This window comes from Chelonia mydas, chromosome 5 (assembly GCF_015237465.2).
Source record: "Chelonia mydas isolate rCheMyd1 chromosome 5, rCheMyd1.pri.v2, whole genome shotgun sequence".
NCBI classification, from domain to species: Eukaryota; Metazoa; Chordata; order Testudines; family Cheloniidae; genus Chelonia; species Chelonia mydas.
The window spans coordinates 107,213,262-107,233,020 of record NC_051245.2 but is presented as its reverse complement, the minus strand read 5'-3'; the positions used below and the strand labels follow the sequence as shown (position 1 = coordinate 107,233,020).

Here is a 19,759-nt window from a genome sequence, read left to right as displayed (position 1 = left end):
GTCAGACAGGAGCGAGGGTAGAGGTTTGCCTGGGGACAGGAAAACGTCTCATTTGAGGAAAGTGGTCAAGGAGATGGAGAAAAGGGAGGAGGATACGCTGGACAGCTGCCTGAAAGCTAGGCTTGAATGTGCGTCCAGGTACAGTTTGTGCATCTGGGTGGGAGAAAGGGAGAAGTTTTAGTTGAGACTGTTGTTTCTGTAAAGGGAATCATAGCCAGCAGAGGAGGAGGGGGGCTGGTCTGTGATGAAGGAAAGGTTTGTGATGGGTAGGGTGACCAGATGTCCTGATTTTATAGGGACAGTCCCAATATTGGGGGATTTTTCTTATATAGGCACCTGTTACCCCCATCCCTTGTCCCAATTTTTCACACTTGCTATCTGGTCACCCTAGTGATGGGAGTCTTCACAGAGTAAGTCCCTCCTGGCCCTGCTTTTCCACCCCAGCCTCCCTCTCGGTCTTGCTTAAACAGGTACTGCCCCTGCCTCACAAAGTAAGCCGGAATGGATGGGCTGCTCCTCAGAGCCAGTACTCTGGGGCCAGCAACTCAGTAAACTCGTTTGTGCCATAGATCAGGTCAAGGTGAGGGCAGGCAGGCAGATAGAAAGAGGTTATTTTCCAGCTCAGTGGAGATAGGGAAGTTTCAAAATGTCTTGGGTGGCAGAGGGAGTCTTTCCAGTAATCAGCTTGAGAGGAAATGAGATGGTAGGCAGATGGAGTGGGAGAGAGTGAAGAGAAAAGATATTGTAGTTGAGTTAACTCAGCTCCCATCCCTAACCTAGTATTGTAGAGTTAAAGAAGGCTTGGGTTCAGATTCAACAGCTGTGAAATCAGAGGTGCCATTTCTGACCAGGTCTTGATGGTAAACTAATGTAAGTATTTCAGTGAAAAGAAACACCTGTCCTACTCCTTATCAGCCCTATTGCATTTTAATAAGTTAAAATCTATTTTATATTGGTACCATCAATTTAAAAATCTCTGTTACTTAGGACTAGGTTGGAATGCTGGGTTAATAAGGACATGTGCCCCATTTTCCATGCCCTAATTATATGGAAAATAAATGTATTTCCTGCATACCTGTTTAGTTACAAAGACAAAACTTTCCCTTTTTGCCTTTCTTTGACTAACGTAAGAATATTAATTGTTTAGGTTTGTCTTTAAATTTTCTCAGAAAGTGAGCATTTGTGTGTGTTCTGCAAGGTGGGAAAGGTAATTCAGCCCATGAACAAATTTTAAAACAAAATAATATTTGCTTAGGGTTACTTATAAATAAATATGAAGCAACTATTGGTGCCAAGTGTGATTGCTAGTTAAATCAGTCCAGATTTAAACATGTAAACTCCTTGATTTGTATGGAGTAAGACATCTGTATTTAGTTTATTAAAACCTGCTGACATCTCTAGAACTAAATTTGTGCGCATATAGGCCTCTGGGTAGCTGTATTGAAAAAGCAGAGACATATACTTTTTGTTCATCTGCTTACCTGACTTCCAGCCCTGTACAGGTGTGCTTGAATAAATTAACATCAGATACCTCTGATGAGCCACTGCATACATTATCAACAGAGGTGAAGATGTGAAAAACATGCTACCTGCCTCCTGTTATCACCTCCTCAACACAAAAGCATCCATTTTTTCATCATCCCGCTATGTTTGGAAACTTATACAAAAAACTTTTTAGAGACTGCTTTTCAAGAAATGCACGCGATTCTAGGAGCAGATAGCTCCAAGAAGGTACTCAGCACTAGTTTATGGTGACTATTAATATATTTCCCCTAATATCATTAGCCGTCAGATACAGCTTGTTTCCCTTCACTAATAACAAGAAGAGAACGTTTTAAGACATCTGTTTGATTAACTGTATGTCACCAGACAATCAAAACAGGTTTTTGCTATGTTATTTTTCAAATCTGAACATGTTTACATATTTGCTGTTGGTATAGGAATTCGTAGTTTTAAAAAGAATATGTGGATATGCTCAACAATGCTATGAACCAGTAGGTTTCCTTGGGGAGTCACTAAAATGTGCTTGTTTGCTTACATTCAAACACGTCTTTCTTTCACAAGAGAGCCTGGGTTGTAAAGAAATGTATTTTGTGACCCTTACGTTGAGTAGTAACTTCTTCTATGGGTAGTTCAGTGGGACTATATGCAGAGTATGATATAATCAGTCCGAGTAAGGGAGACAGAAAGAAGGACAGAATGAATTAACTTTTATATGAGTGATCTACCAGCTACTGTGTAGCAGCTCATTTTTATTGTAGAGGATGAAGTGAAAGAAGAGTGGGGAATAAAAGCATACAAGCCCAATCTTATTTACATGAGAAGCCCTAATGTAACACCAGGCTGCTTACTTGAGTAAGGGTTGCAGGATCAGGTGTGTTGTGGAGGAAGTTCTTTCTCTCTTTCACCCTGTAAGGAATTGTACTGACATGTATTACCATCATTTTATTATTGTTGTATTAGTTTGAAAATGAAGGTAAAGCTTACATCTTCTAAACTTGCCCCGCACAACACAGGATTTTATATTGTTGTGTCAACCTGCAAAAGTAAATCCAGGACTTTTCAGTGACCTGCAAAGTCGAGCTAAGTATTCACTGACCCACAAGCATTAAGAGAGGTGGTAAACATAATTAAGTCAGTAAAAGCACTGACTGAACCATGGCACATATGGAGGAATATTTTCCCTTGATGCAGGGCCGGATTTAGGGGCAGGCGATCCAGGCGACTGCCTGAGGTGCCGGGCTTGGGGGGGGCTGATCTCGGGGTGCTGTTTTTGTTGTTAGCCATAAAAGGGAAATTTATTGTCTTGTATGACTGGGAGAAATCATGTATGCATTCGTGCATCAAAGTCATGAAATGGGCTACAAATGCAATAAAAGATAAGGTATTCAAATGTTTAACAAATGGAGGGGGCGACAAAGACATTCCTCACTTGGAGCACCATTTGGTCTAGGGCTGGCCCTGTCCTGCTCTGCTCTATATGTTTAGCTCTCATAATTGTCTATGAAAATTACATGTATGACTGTGTCAACGGAAGAATATGCAGCGTAAGTGCAAGTTTCCAAAAAACGTCTCTTAATCCTTAATCCTGACCTACAGGTTTTTCAATCCTGAGCTTCTCTTCAATAAAAATTGCCTACTGTGTCAAGTTATGTGGAGTGTTTGTAACCTGGGTCCCCAATGTCCATTGGGAACTAGCCTGGAGACCATCAAATGTATGTTCACATACAGTAGCAACAATTAAAAAGTCAACCTTTACACAATAGTGACCACACCAGGGTCTATGTAATGCCAGGTAATGTGGTATCACAGATACCATTGTGTGGTCACGGTGACAGTGTGTATGTTGACATTTTAATTATGATCACTGTGTATTAGTTGCCATAAGTTCCGAACCCAGTATGTCCTCTAACGAAATCCTAGAGCTTTAACTTGTGCCTCCTAGTTCCCGGCATCATCTTTTACTTGAGCACTTTGCCTTGTGCTAAGAAAGTTTTTTTTTTTAATTAAGAGCTCATTTCATATTTAAGCTTGCCCTAAAAAGCATTCCTTAAAGATACTGCCTAAGAAATAATTTAACATTTTTGCCATAAGGCACCTACAAGCTTCATATAAATGGACATAGAAGAAAAATGAAAGAGTTTTGTGTTTGCCAAAAATGTACGCTATGAATAAAAAAGGACTTTGGTGTATATGTATGTAAATATAAAGCATTTGGGATGGAGCGGGAGAGAGATAAGAGGTGGAACTGAGTTGAGGAAATGATTTTTTTTTTTATGTCATTTTGTTTTCATCCTCTTTGGGTTTTTTTTGTTTTTTTTTTTTAAATTCCATCCCCATGCCAAACTGTATGACCTAAAACACAAATTGTAAATTTATTATAAAAAGCTGGTACTTTTAAAGCATTAGTGATCTTGACTAAGTACTTTACAAACTTTATTACTTACTTTAGTAACTAAAGAAAAAATGTTGCCCACTTTCAATTCAGTACATTTCTCTCTCTCTCACCTTTCCTTTGCTATGCCAAAATAAAAAACAATTAAACTTTGTCTGTTTACAGCTGAAAATATAAATGAAAGACAGTTAATTTTGCAGCCCATAAATATTAACTATTGCCTTTGTGTCTGGCACAGAATATGTAAAAACAAAAAACTATACATCTTTAGTTGTACTGATAGATAGCTATCTAAAATTACAATGGAGAGGGAGAGAAATCAGGTCTACAGTGAGAAGGTAAGATGGGCCCTTGGTCTAAGAAGGAGATGCTTGTAGCTGATGCAGGTGCTGCCATTGAGGACAGTAGATCCTCAATAGTAAGTGTCTCAGGTCTGATAGCCAGATATGGGAGCAGCACTAATTCTGCAGCCTTTTTAGTCTGTTCTGTCACAGAGGGGGCACTGCTGGGTCAGTCAGCTCACTAGTAATTGTGTTTTACAGACTTCTAAAGCAATTGGCTCAGTCAGTCCCAATTCAATAAAAGTGGAAAGCGAGAGCGAGAGCACTTTTGTTCTATTTTTTACTTGAAATTATTTCATTCAGCAGTCTGTCTTTTTTATTACCAGGACTTGACATTAGCACTCCAAGCTATATTAGCATCCATTTCAGCAGTTCAGTAATGGTATTAAAAAAACACTTAACTTCAACGGTGAATGGTTGTATGACAGTACCATAAAAATCCACATTAAAAAAAAACTTATGTATTTGTCCCTGCAAATTATTTTTCACTTGTTTAACCACTTCAAAACTACGCTCTCTTGACTGGCATTTGCAAGGGCTCTTGCCACAAGGAAAGCGTGCAGTGGAGCTGGGAGGCCACTCCACCGACAAAGACATAAAGGGAAAAATCAAGACATTTTTACAAAAAGGCAATAGGAACAAACAAACAAAAAAGCCTACCAGATAGGTAGATAACCTTCCATTTGTCAACAGTGGTAGGACTGGCAAACTCAAAACATCCAAGGTTTAAAAAAAAAACCCTCTTTGGCACCTTGAACATTTCTGGGATTTCATTTTGAACCCACCACTCTTCAAACTTGGGACAGGAGCCTAACTACCTTGGCACTGCAGCACAGTCATAAACGACTGCATTAGGTTCTAAATTTTGATTAAACATTCTGTAATTAATCAATGGCAGACATGAAGCAGTTGGCAAGGTCCAGAGCTGCAAAATGTTTAAGACATAAAACATTACAAAGTAATTAGAATGTGCTCCTTCAAGAGAAGGATTGCCTTCAATAAAGAGGTAAATGATAGCATCATGTTTATTGTGGACGTAGGCAGCCAGTGCAATATGATAAACTGCAGGAGATACACATATCAGTAATCATCCACATTATTAGTGTCATTAATCATAATTCTAAAAATATGACAGCAGCAGCCAACTTTTTGACCAATTTTGCCTCTGCCTGTTGGCCGTTATAACTTCACTAATAGACTGCAGAGCTCCTGTGCGTGGCAGTTTGCATTGGGAATGGAAGGTTAATTATATTTGAGCTGCTGATTCCTTCTCTCTTCGGAGAAGACTGAGCACTTTGACAATCCCAGGAGCTCACTGCTGTTAAACCAGTAAAAGTACTTTATTGAAATTTTCTTTGTTGGTCAGGAATGAGTAGATGTTTCAAATGAGATATAAGCGCCAGGCTGGGATGGCTGCTAATGTGTCTTGCTCCAAAATAATCCTTGGACAGCAAACTGAACTCATACTTCCCTTAGATCTCTTTGCATGGTCTCCTGTGGCTCGGTAAAAAGTTGAAAATTTAATAACCACTGACAATGGTATGTATGGAACAATCTCAGAGGATTGGCATTGCTGAGGAGTTGGGGTTTGAGTGGAGAGAGTTGGTATGATTGTTTAGGATAATCAGCTATCAGTTGACCTGAAAGTTGTACTTTATTTAGTAATGTAAAATTACTAATAGGAAAGCCCTGTTGAAATTCCACATAGTATTTTGTTATATATCTCTTCTGGTTCTATATAAATAAATCCAGCATTTTTAGATAACCAAAGCAGGGTGAATAGTGCATGAGGATTGGCTCTGCACTGAAGATAATAGAATAAAAGAACAGCAGAATAAAATCACTGAAAGGCTTGTGAACCTTCCAAGCAAATCTGATCTAATGTGTTGCTTTGCACCAGTATCTTGACAAATATATATATTTTGGTTTCAGGAAAGACTGAGTTTCATTTTGAGATTTTGCATTCACTCAAACCTGAAATTCAAAGTAGAATTCATGGGTGAGATGTAAAACAGAAGAGGCAGTTTGCACAAATTCCTTCAAACCCATTGCATTTTGCCTACTGTGGTAGGGAAATAAAATGAAAAGAAAAAACTGACTGATTATGAATGTTGGATCATATAATATTTACAAAGATATAATTTGTACATATAATATTTACAAAAAATATAATTTTAAAAATAAATGTCAATTCATGTATTATTTGAACAACAAATACCTACAGGAAATCTGTATTCTTTAAGGGTTAAATTCTCCTGCGCAGAGGGCCAGCACAAAACCCTAAGAACCACGTAAAACGTGGTAGGTGGATACGTGGTGGTGTATAGGCTCTTGGGGGGCATGCTCCGCATTGGGAGGAATTCCACCTGAAGGCTCAGGTAGAGCCTGGTAGCAGTCTAGGACAAATGGCCTGATTCTAAATAGTGCTGAACACCAACAACTCATGTTGAAAGATTATGCTCCAAATGAGGTTAAATTCTGGCTGTGTAACATTTTTATAATTCGTTAGCTCACTTTGGAAATGTTTAGTGAGATAAATCTTTTTAATGTAAACTTTCTTCACTCGTCCAGATATTAGACAAGAGTGCTGGCTATTTTGTCATGAGACTCTGCTTCCAGGCAGCTGGTAAAGTGTGAGATTGAAGTGTTACAATGAATTTATATCATTTCTGAGTAACTCTGGCAAATACTCCAGTGGTTATGCTTTTCATTTGTAATATCTTTTGATCTTTAATGGGCAACAATAGTTATATATTAAGAGTGTGACATGACCTTGATGCTTCTGAGCACACACAGCTGTTGTGAAAGGGTAATTCTGTTCATTCGGTAAGGATCGTCTCACTAACACCTCAACAGGTATGTACTGAATTATTGGGCCTTTCAAGAATCCCCAACCTGTCAGATTTTACTAAAACATGGTATGGGAAGAAAACATTGCAGTCAGATATCAATTCCATATTTAACCTGGGCATCCACTCACATAGTCAGCCATTCTGCCTTCCCAAATACCATCTCAACATTAACATTTTTTATGCATTCCACAGTGATGACAAATTGTTTTTTGACTCTAGCTCTGGATTAAGTATGCAAAAGGCATGTTTGCCTCTGCCAACAAACCAATAATTCTCACTAACATCTTCAGAGTTACAACATTTATAAAGTTGCAAAGTGGAGTAAACAAACCATCTGTTTGGCTTTACCATATATGTCATGCTCTCTTATTAGCATATTACGATTCATTTAGTAAACAAAATTGGTGATTTCGTTCATGTCAAAGTTATGGGGAGCTTGAAGATGATTAACATTCCTGGGACAGGCACATTAATACATTGCTTCCTCTGCGAAGTTAAATGGCTTCTCAGGAGAATCACCCCTTGTTGACAAGATGAGACTGTCAATTTTGTTTGCCTGCCACATTAGGGGCCGTAAGGGGATGGCAAGCTCTGAGAAAGAGGAGCAGTTTAGGCAGCATAATTCACTGCGAATTGAGAAAAGAAGTCTAATTCTGATAAATGGTCGACCCCAATACATCCTACCTGTTATTACAACAGACGTGCCGTATCTGTGCAGTAAATTAGTTAAACCCCTAAAGAGCTTGGTGGGAGCTTATCTTCAAGTGAATAATTTGAGTGTAGCGGGAGCCGTCTTCGTGACCAGTGTGAATGATTTGTTTCATATTGAAAGGGATTGAAATGACTGGGTTCCACATCTTTAATTTGCGAGAACTTGCTTGTCCTTCATTTCCTACATTTAATAAGCACTTCTTTACTTTTTTTTTTTTTTTTTTTTTTTTACTAGGTGCTGAACTGTATTTTACCTTTTGGATTTTCTTCCTGTGAAAGGTTAATATTTTCAGATTCTATGCAATTTAAAGCCTCAAGAATCAATGTTATTGCCCAGGCTGCTCATATTAAAATCACCATTGTTTCAAACCAAACCAAACCCAAGGCACATTAAGCACAATCAGATAAGAAGAAAACAGAATCTGCTTAAAACTGAAAATATCTATGTGAAATCCTGGCCCCCCTGAAGTCGATGGGAGTTTTACCTTTGACTTCAATGGATCCATGATTTTAGTGTCTTTCAGATCTATGTTATGTTGGCTTGGATGGATGGAGGGATTTTTTTTATTTTTTTTGTGTGTGTGTGTGTGTAAGACAGCCAGATGGTATTGAAGAGCAACTTAGACAGTAGGAAAATTAGCACTGCAAATGGAAAAATCATTTCTTAACCAGATTCCAGTGCTAACTAAATTCTAGGAACTATTTTCTCATTCATTTTTAAAGTAAATAGGGGGAAATGGCTACTACTTCCTTCTTAAAGAAACATCAGAGCTAAGGCAAAGACTTTCTCTCATAAGTATGCACTATGCTATGCTTAGCCAAGTTTTTACTTCTCATGCTTTGATTTTAGCTGTATGAAACCCAGCATTTTCAGTGTGCAGAGATTTTGAGAAAGAAAAAATTGGCTTAGCATATGTTCGCATATTCTGGGCTTTGTTTTGAGTTTCAGGCTCAAATAAACATGGAAACTGAAAGTGAAATTTAGGCAAAAAACTACAAGTCATCGCCTCGGTTGGGATCAAAATCACATGAAATTGCCAATTTTTAAACAAAACCATAAATCTTCATTTATAACCTCTGGGGCAAAGAGGATCCATATGGAACTTGGCCTTATTTGTTCACACCAACAAAGAGAGAGAGGAATTACTTATGGTGGACTAAGGGGCTATAACTAGGACAAATGGGATGGTACAAAGGTAAAATTTAAGCTGAATAACAGAAAAAAAATTCTAATGAGCTGTAGGCAGCTATGAAAAAAGTTTCCCTAGAGCAGCGATTTTCAAACTTTTTGAGCTGAGTGCCCCATTTGAGTTTAAAAATTTGGTTGTCTTTCCCCGCCCAACCCAGACAAAAAGAGGTTAGTCAGGGGTGAACGTGGCGCTCCCTCCCCAAACCCCGCTGCATGGGTCTGAAGCCCAAGCCACATGGCATCACCGCTCACCCCTCCAAACATTCCTAAGGGGGTGCACCCCATAGTTTGAAAACCTCTGCCCTAGAGGAAGAGTGGAAATCTCAGTGGTGGCTGACAAGGCACTGGAACATGTCCTCATGGGAGATGGATTGAATAGCACTGGCAAAAAAAAAAAAAAAATGGTCTTGATGACCAGGTAGATTATCTCTAGCTTCTAGGAAGTGTTTGCAAATCGTAGCAAACATTCTGACAAATCTGTGCTGAGTTTTGATGGTGTAATGAAACCCCATGTTGGCTGAATGTTGTATGGTTTCAGGTTTCATAATAAAATATTAGCCGCTTTCTAGTTATAAGTGATTGATTAGTACTATTGCCTGGAAACAAGGGGGATTTTTGTTATGTTGTGTTTTAATGTAATAACCCTACAAATATTTTTTTATCACGTTACTTAATGTCGGGATCACTTACAGTAATTTAAAGCAAAGCTGTCCAAAGAGTCAAGACCCACTGCTGCAAGCTACTGAGCATCGTCTGCTTCCATTGAAGAAGTCAGTTGGTGGCTTTGCACAATACCTAGTTTTTGGATAAAAGGAGCATTCACTTTCCAATCTGCACAATACAATTTCCGCAACATTCAAATGTCCATGAAGAGTGAACTTTGTCCCATGTAGACGCGCAGCCCTGGATTGGACCTAAGTGGTATATAGGCTTTGTATCAAGCCTCCACACAAAGGTGAATTTCTCCCTGTATTAGTAATTCCCTTCCACTTCAAAAAAACAATAAAAAACATTCATACTAAATAAAAATAAACTAAAATAAAGCAGTCATTACATTTTTCTTTCCAACGAATAGATAGTAAATTAACAGAATCAGACTCATTGGCAAGTGTTGAAAGGAACTGCTGAAGAGTACCAGACTGGATTTATGAGCTGTATAAATGGCATGTGCATTTAATTGACCATATTTCTTAGACTTATAATCCCCTTTCTTTTGTTGATGCATAGTGCATCTCTTGCAAGTGAACCAGTAGGTGGGGTGGAACATACAGTGAATTTTATTTATGGAAGAATATTTTACTGAATTTCAGAATGAAAGGAAAAAATTACCACAAGTGGCATCACAGTCATATAAGATAACTGTCCATAGTCAATACAGCTGAGGGTTTCACAGAACTTCCAGTCTGACAGGGAAAAGGTGACTTGGGAAGTCTGATAACATCCCTGCATGTCCGCAGCCACAGATTTCATCTTTATCATCATCATCATCTTTTTAGCAGTACTGATTCATTCTTAAGATTGTTGAGTTTAGAGTGCAGAATTTCCCTCTGGTGAGAATTTGTCCACACTCTTCTGTCCACCATATGACTAATTCATGAGTAGCTGTATGGAAGAAGAATATTAATTACCCAAAAAAACTAGAGCCATTATGGGCTTCATAAAATGATTGGAACTTTGGTAAAACACTTTTGCTATTGTAAATAGCATTGTACAACATTGGGGGAGGGGGAGGGCAATCCCTTTTTACAAGGAAAATTATTCAAAATGGAAATGTCTATTAGCTAAGCAGATATGTGTACACTTTTTAGTATAGAATTGTTTTTTAAAATCTCAGGTCCACAACCCCTCATTCTTCCTCCTTGCCTGAGATTGGGTAGACCGAGTTTCTGTGATTGGTTGGTATCTGTCCTTTGGTGATGCTATTTGACCTTGTATTTCTCTCTTCAGGTCTTTAGCTTTCTAATTCCTTTTATTTAATATTTATGTTATAGCAACACCCAAAGGTCCTGATCAGGATCAGGGCCCCGTTTTGGTAGGTGATGTACAAATGTAGGGGCAAACATTGTCCCTGCCCTGAAAAGATAACTAAGAAGTCAAGGAGCATACAAATGATGAAAGGAGAGAGAGACAAATTTGCTATGATTTTTCTACACACATACACACACTTGCCATTTGTATTTATTTTAGTTATGTAATTTCATAAATAAATACTAACTATTCCAAACTGCCTTGCAGCCTAGCCAGTGGACATGGTTTATTTTCTTGCAGACATTGTGTCATGAGAAGATATATGAAGGAGGAGTGGGTAGTAACCATACCGATCAGTTCAGGGAAAGCATTTCATGCTTAAAGTATGATGTGGAAGAAAGCACAGGTATTCGGGGCGGATCAGTCAAACAGGTGGCACTCAAAGGCTTGCATGTTGCAGAAGCAGAGGATAACAGGTTAAGAGTCGAGCGTAGATAAGCAGAGGGGGCAGAGTTGTGAAGGATCTTGAAGGTCAGAATAAGAAGCCTGAACTTGATGTGGTGCAAAGGGTGGACCCACTGGAGAGATCTACCGGGGTAGTGATGTGATCCGAGTTGCAGGTAAGGAAGATAAAAATAGCAGCAGCTTCTTTGTGAGGGGTGACACAGGTGATAGGGAGTCCAAAGAGAAAGAAGTTGCACTATTGAAGACCGGAGGTGATGATGACAACAATTTTAGGGCTCTGCTTATTCCTTCCTCTCTCTTTCTGTTTATGCTCTGTGCTTTTGGAGCACTGCCTTTGCTCATACACTCCATTCTGAATTTGTAAAATGCCTTTCACCATGGCTTTCAACACAATCAGTTTTGCTTCCAAACCCCACTCTCTTTTACCTATTAATACTAGTGCCTTCCTGCTTCGGGGCCTTCTCCCTTTTTATGCTGCTAGTTTCTTCCAGGCCTCTTTTCCCATAGGCTCTCCTCTCTGCTTTCATACCTTCCTTCTTCCTTCTGTCTCAGGTCCTGTATCCTCAGCCATCCTCACCCCTACATGCATGCTGGAACACACACACAGACATCCGGTCACCAGACTTTCTTTGCCATTGAAGCTCTGGAAACACTAAGGCATTCGTTCAGGAAAGCATCTCTATTCAGGACGCTACTCGAACACCTTCTTAAGTTCTGTCCTGAGTTGGGATCTTGCAGCACGCTGCCATGTTCTTAATGCACTGGACAGGAAAAGGAAGGAATGTAGAATCATTCCCCAGTGTAATGTGAACTCATTTTCTCCCCTTTCCTATGCCACCAATCATTCACCCCTGACAATCTGAGTGGCTGGCAACTTCAACACAGAATATTCCAAATTCTAGGAGCTTTAACCTCTATGGCTTTGGTTTCAGCACAAAATTTCAAACCCACAATGTCCAAATGAATGCATGTTTTCCCCTCAGTGCGCTCCTCTGATCCCTAGTGGAATGTTTTTGCATATGATATTTAGGAGGATTATTAAACACAAATGAAATAGATTAAGAAATGAATGTAAAATAATCAATTCTTTTGAACTGTGGTTGCATAATGGAAATCGACTGCTATGAATGAACTTATGTTCTGAAGTTATGAACAGCAGAGCTAATGCACTGCCATGAGTTCATCTTTATTATTGCATTACACCTGAATCTATTGATAAAGTAGGTTTTTTTTAAGCTAGGGATGGCACTTAATTGAATAAAAGTCAATGTAATTATATTAGGAAAAGCCAACAGTACTGCTGACAGCGGAAAAGGGACACTGCTGAACAGAGTGCCAGAACATGTCCACACATTTCTGCACATCGTTTAGCTGACAGATATTAAAGGCTGGTACACAGATTAATTAGATTACTGATTGCCACTGCTATAAGTGAGAATTGAATCAGGGAGGCATCCTGCCCTATCATAGCATCAGTGGGATTGTGTCTTTTCACAGATCATCCTCAGGAAGGCATATGTCCATTTGGGGTCTCAGAGCATCCTTTTTAACCATGTTAATTTATTGTTATCTCGTCATTCAATGAATTTTGACGTTATTTTCACTACACATCTGGCTGCTGTTTTCCCAGCAGCGAATCAAGGAAACAGTAAGTGCAGATGTGTGAGAAACAACAGACAGCTACAGTTAACCCAGCCAGTTTTACATGGCAGCAAATTCCCATATTCTTTTTAGTGTGAAATCAAGGGTTGGGGAAAGAAGTAGGAGAAATGGTAAGAAATAAATCCAGAAGCGCATTTCAGGAGTTTGCAGTTAGCTGTTATTTTGATAAGGACAACTGTGCTTTTACACTCATGCAATAACTCTGGTGATACCCTAGCCGCTTGTCAGCTTATATAGGCTTTCACACTAAGCATTTCCTATACCATGCTTAGCAACTTCCACTTGGAGTCATCTGCCATCTGACACTGGAAAGGCAAAGAACAACTGTGTAGAAGCAGGAACTATAGGGACAACTTCTGTTTATCATTCATGTATGTACACACTGCTTGCATCTGTTTAGAGCTCATTTGTGGATGATGATGTGAATTTGCTTTGTCCAATTTGATTTATGATTTTGGATTGTGTGGCTGATCCAATATCCACCAAGACAGCAGTGTAAGTGAGATGATGGCTGACAGAAAATGATCTCACAGTCAAGACATTTTTTAACCTGTATTTTATCGTTTTAAGATTTTGTTTATTTTTTAAACCAGATATGTCTGGATTGGAATGTGAATTTGTTCTCTCTCTCTTTCTCTCTCTCTTTTTCTCTCTCTCTTTCTCTTTTGTGATCTCGATTTAGCAAAAGATTAGAAAGCTGATCTTATCACAAGGTAAGCTCAGCCTTCATAAGTGCAGTGTGGGGATGTGTATAATACACTTCTGTGCCTACGAAAAGCAACCGTACTATATTTGCTTGTGTGAAAAGTGTGTTTCCCACGTGGGAATAGAACAATAAATGCTTTCCACTTTTCTTTACCCTTGAACATACCTCTCAATTCTCTCTCATTATGAGAGCTCCATTTTGGACCCAAATTTACCTACATCCTGTGCAGATCTGGTTGGAATAAAATGAAGTGCAGTATCAGTTTGACATCCGATCCATCCTCAGTCGGAGAACAGTAACCTGCACTTGCAGGAAAATGCGGTTGACCATTTCTATCTCTAACTGCTCACATTTATTACTGTAAATTATGTACAACAGACATGATGAATCAAGAAAGAAAGTTGATAGAAAGTTAAATAAATTAACCCCACATCATTTTAATGTTTCTGCATTAGTATTTGTCTTATGACCCATACTGAGTCACTGTATCATATTTGGGACTTCAGCTTGTTGAGAGATATGCTCTTGTGGGATTTCTAAAAATGAAGTTTCCAGTTAGGAAATACTGCCCATATCTCACTTTTAATTTTTTCTTTTGATGTTATTCTAGGACCCGAAAGTACAGAGAACATTGGGTCATTATGTGCCCTCTTGTCCAATTTTGTATCCAGTACTTTTTATCTTTTTGTGTGTTATGCTATTCCATTGATAAATCCTCTCTCCCTCCCTCCCCACATTCAGACTCTGATCTTCAATTTACAATGCGCAGGCAGACCTGGTGAGCCCGCATGTTGTAAATTGTAGGTTCGTGTCCTTAGTTTGCAAACTGAAAATGTTAAGCAGTGGAATTTCACTAATTCTTATGTCACACATTTGAAATTCCAGTCATTCTCCCCTCAAAATATCGGTCTCATCCTACTTCTCAGCAATGGTTCAAAATCAGAGTAATCTAATGTGAGGTCTTATAATTACTAAAACTTTATTTTGTATTATCGTAATTAAAGTGAAATATGTACCAAACATACTTTCTGTGATGAAGTGTTCTGATATTTTTATCATGTTTGTTGGTTTACTCACTAATTTTAAAAATTGTCCAGTCATTAGTGCAAATCAGTGAAGTTCTACTGTGCTTAAAATCTATAGAATATCTAAAAGGCTTATATCAAAAATGGAGAGTAAAATTCAGTGTTTAAAATAGGAGACTATATTTCACAATTACTGAGATGAAACCTTATGTTTCATTGCATATATAGATCCTTAATTCTTGAAGATAAGACCCCAATCCAGCAAAGCACTTGAGAACATGCTTAACTTTACGCTCTTGGGGCCTGATCGAAAGCCCACTGAAGTGAGTGGGAGCTTTCCCAGAGACTCTTGAATAGTCCCACTGACATCATGCTTAAAGCTAAGCATGTGCTTAAGTGTTTTAATGGATTGAGGCCAAAGTCCTGTGCATTCACCCATAATTTTATTGGAAATTCTATTGCTTGAATCATTTCAAATTGCACTGGACCAAGCACTAGGAAATATACTTTGGAGAACAACAACCCTGCTTTGACAGGAGGATGGACCAGATGACTTTGGGTGAGATTTTTAAGAACATCTAGTGGCTTTTCTTCACAGTGCAGCAGTGCACACTAGAGGGCTGTAAATTGTAGAGGCTCTAAAATGTGTGTTCTAACTTCCCTACATGTAGACCCTGCTGAGGCACTCTAAAAGGTACCTAGTGCGCATTATATAGACCCGTTTGAAACAGTACTACATAAATGTGCACTAGGAACCTGTTTGTTTGTCAGCAGGGTCTACACAGAGCACAACGCTATAGAGAGCTCTTAAATTTACATCCCTCTGATGCACATTGCCACACTGTGTAGACAAGCCCAAATTGATTTTCACTGGGACTTCTGCTCCTAATCCCCATTAGTGTTTTCCATCTCGTCTGGGTCTGATTCTGATCACCCTTATACTCCTTTGATTTGTGATTTTCACCAGTTTTAGTGAGATCACAATCAGGACCTGGGACTACATACTACCCAATTGTCTTACTCTTGTGCTTCTCCTGTACTGTGGGTTTTGGTTTTTCAGGGTTTTTGGGGTTTTTTTTTCCTTGAATTACTGTTTCTGAAAACCCCATTTCAAGAATCAAAAACAGTATGTCACGTTGTTTATTAGGCTGAAGTATGCTTTCAACCGGAAACATAAAGGCTGCAGTCACTACTGAGGCTAATGATGATGGGTGGTAGCGGGAAAATAGAGTAGGGTGGGTTGTGTTTTTGTTTTTGTTGGAAGGGGTTTTTGTTTACTTTGTTCTGTATTTTTCATTTTGTTACAAATTTCTCCTCTCCATTATAAGAATGAGTGGATTTTCAAGAAACCAGGGGCAGCAGTAGCTTTCCATTATAAATTATTGATAAATCAGAAATGTGTGTTTCATGCTTGGCAACTATACATTTAATGAAAAATACTGTACATTTTTTTCTCTTTCTTCCCTTCCCTCTTCTTTTTCCAGGCACAGTGCTAACATAAACCTGCACCGTAAACTGTTGACCAAAGAACTGGATGACATGGGACTGGACACCTCTCAACCTTCTCTTAGTAAGGACCTCCGTGATGAATTTTTGGTGAAGATCTATGGCACCCAGCATCAAATGGGGCTTGACATAAGGGAAGACACCTCCTCACCAGCTGGTACTGAGGATTCCCACATGAATGGGTATGGAAGGGGCATGTCTGAAGACTACATGGTCCTAGACCTGAGCACCACCTCCAGCATCCAGTCCAGCAGCAGTATCCATTCCTCAAGAGAATCTGATGCAGGCAGCGATGAGGGGATTCTCCTGGATGACGTTGATGGGGCAAGTGACAGTGGGGAATCTGCACACAAAATGGACACCCCTGCCATAGGTGTAGGTATGGGTTCCGACCTTCCAGGATCCCTCATGTTCAACAATGTTTCAATGAGCAACGGTGGGATAATGTGTAACATTTGCCACAAAATGTACAGCAACAAGGGGACCCTCAGGGTGCACTATAAAACGGTGCACTTGCGAGAAATGCACAAGTGCAAAGTCCCTGGGTGCAACATGATGTTTTCCTCTGTCCGCAGCCGAAATCGGCACAGTCAGAACCCTAACCTGCATAAAAACATTCCCTTCACTTCAGTAGATTAGTTTAAGGATGGACACGCAAATGCCAGCTCTCACGGAGGGCCTACCATGTTTGAACTGCCATATACAGTGTGTATGTGTATATATATATATATATATATATGTATGCATGTATGTATGTATATATATATGTGTATATATATATGTATGTATATATATACACACACACACACATGCATATATATATATATATATAAATGTATATATATATATATATATATATAATCTTTTTCTTTTTTAACAAAAGGAAAACACCAGGTGCTTTTGTTTATTTGTTTTCATTTTCCTTCGTTGGGTTTGGGGTGGGGGTGGGGGCAGGGGAAGGTTAAGAAGGGATGGAATCTTTAACTGGGGGTGAAATACCCTCAATAAAAACCACAGAAACTTGCAATTAGCCCCAGTTTTGTTAGGAAATTCTTGGTCATCTCCAAAGAGACAAATTGTTCTACCCATGATTATTGTCTGCAAAAAAACAAAAAACAAAGAAGCAAAAAGAGGGTGTGGGGAAGAACTTCTTGGTTATCATTGTGTACTTTAAGCCGTTGGGAGAAACTTCTACTAAGCATGGCTGTTACACTTGTATATATACTGAGCCTTGAGAGGCCTATGATGTAAAACAATTGTATTGATGGTGGTTTAACTCTCTCTCTTTTTTAATTTTTACAGTTACATCCAGCTGTTAGATATGCAGAAAAAAATAGTTTACTGGCTAGCTCTATTCAATTTATGTTAGCTTTAATGCACATTTTTAAAAGAAACACGGTCTTGTTTTAACTACCTGCTATATATAAGTAATACAGAGGGGCTGGCATGCTTTACAGTACCTGATCTGATACAGCTTTTTTGTCTTGTACTATTACATAAATCCAGTCATGCACTTTTTTCATACACTACAAGGGGATGTGTAATAATATCCATGCTTTTTTTTCCCTTAAACTATTGCCATATTTTCAGTAAGTGTCTTTAAAAAAAACACACTTAGATAAAAGTGGTCTGGTCAGTATGGGGCATGAATGCCAAACAAAAAGTATTAGTATTTAGTGTTAATACAAAAGTGCCAACTTTGCACAAGTTTTCAGAAAAGAAAATATAACTAGTTACTCACTATAAACCAGAGGCTGAGTTTTTGGCTAACAGAAAAATGCTAGGGGAAGAAAAACATAAAGAACACTTGGTGCTTTTTTCAAGTGTCAAATATTATTAGAATCAACAGTGCATCTTTATTTCTTATATGTTACATTACATAAAAGGAAAACAGAATTATGTGGTGTGAATCAGTGGAGGCATTTCCTCTGTTGAGCAAGGATAATATTGCAGGATATAGATGCCGAAATTAGTTACTGCAGAACAAAGCTAGATACAGTGAATCCATTCTGGTGCTCCTTAGTCCTGGGCTTTTGTGTTCTTTAAAAAAAAAAAAAAAAAGAAAAAGAAAAAGAAAGTCTTAACTCTGTTGTTCTGTAAAGTTGTCTGATTTGCATTGGAAAGTGCTGTAGTATGATTAAGGCATGTTTTATAAAAGCAAACAAAAGACATTAATGGCAGAAGCACTTAGAAGCACTGAAAACACGTGCTGGACTTTTTATTGGGTTACCTTCCCTTTGGATAAATTAGAGGCAAAACCAAAGCTATAGTTGTGTTAATGTTTTGTGTTTTACGCATATGGTTCATCAGAGAAGAATGAAAGTATGTCCAGGAAAGAGAGAGAGAGAGAGAGGGAAGAAGCAGTTGAGAGAGACAGAGGGAAAGGCTGCCCTCCGAATCTTTTTTTGTTTCCGGTGTTTACACATGGTGCTTGAGCTGGTAAACCGCACTGGCAGCCTAAGCTACCACAACATACTGACTGAATGATGATATTTACTTAAGTTCAGCCTACAGCCAAAACCATTAGGGTGTGTGTTATAGACTTTTTTTTTAAGCCAAGGAATATTTCAGCATACAATGCTCACTTAAAGACAATGTATTCCTTTTCTGTATTTAATGGCCTAGAACATTTCTCTTGTTATGCTGAGAGTCAGAAATGCTCCTTTGTTTCAGCTTCAGGTTGTTTTGATTTGTTGTGCATTTTGATCATTTTGTCCACGTGAGCATTCACTCCTGTTAAATTTGCCAGAGGAAACTGTTAATATGGATCCTTTCCCTTTAGGATTTATTGTACATTTCAGTATTCCAAAAGTAAGACTCAACAGATAATGCAGTGTTTCCATTTGTAGAAAATAAAATTTAAAAAATACTTCTAAAGAGACTGAAAACATGCTTCTATGGGATGTGTTATTTAAGGCGAGCTTCTGGTCACTCTTTAGTAATGTACAGTGAGAAAAGACTGAAAACATCTGTGGATTCCATAGAAACTATATGAAAAGTCCAGTGTGTCAGACAAGAAATATGTGTCAGACAAGAAACCCTAAGCAGTTTTTGCTGACTTATTATTTTACATTTTTTCACTTTTCCCCAAATTCTTAAATATTTTCCTCGTCAAATTAAGTGAAGAGATCTGCTTTGTTTTATGTTTGTACATGTCCAGGATGTTTTTGAAAGAGGGAAGTTAGAACAGTAAAGGTGAATTCTTCTCAACATATGAACCTTTGTAGTGTTATCTGTACTGCACTCCTGTCACAATCCTAAGCTGTTAGGAACCAAGCAAGATGGAAAGTTTGAAAGACAAAACAAAAATAACTGAATATCTACAGAAAAACACTGTTTTTGAAGTATGTATGGTATAAATAAATATCTTTTTTTAATGAAAAACACATTTGAGGTATATAAATAATTCTTTACTGGATGAATCACAGTTCTGCATTCT

The 19,759-nt window shown here is 38.4% G+C and overlaps 1 protein-coding gene across 5 annotated transcripts in view; it reads left to right on the top strand.

Annotated features, from left to right (window-relative positions):
- The window catches only part of BNC2 (basonuclin 2), a 429,551-nt gene extending 411,154 nt beyond the window's left edge, over positions 1 to 18,397 (top strand). For 4 of the 5 annotated variants that reach the window (XM_043547733.1, XM_043547732.1, XM_043547734.1 and 1 more), the window contains one exon: positions 16,299 to 18,397. In XM_043547733.1, the coding sequence (XP_043403668.1) occupies positions 16,299 to 16,959 (661 nt within the window). In that variant the 3' untranslated portion in view covers positions 16,960 to 18,397. Of the gene's footprint in view, positions 1 to 13,765; positions 13,797 to 16,298 lie in introns of all 5 variants that reach the window. The other variant, XM_043547735.1, reaches the window with a different exon arrangement.
- Positions 18,398 to 19,759: the final 1,362 nt, after the last annotated feature.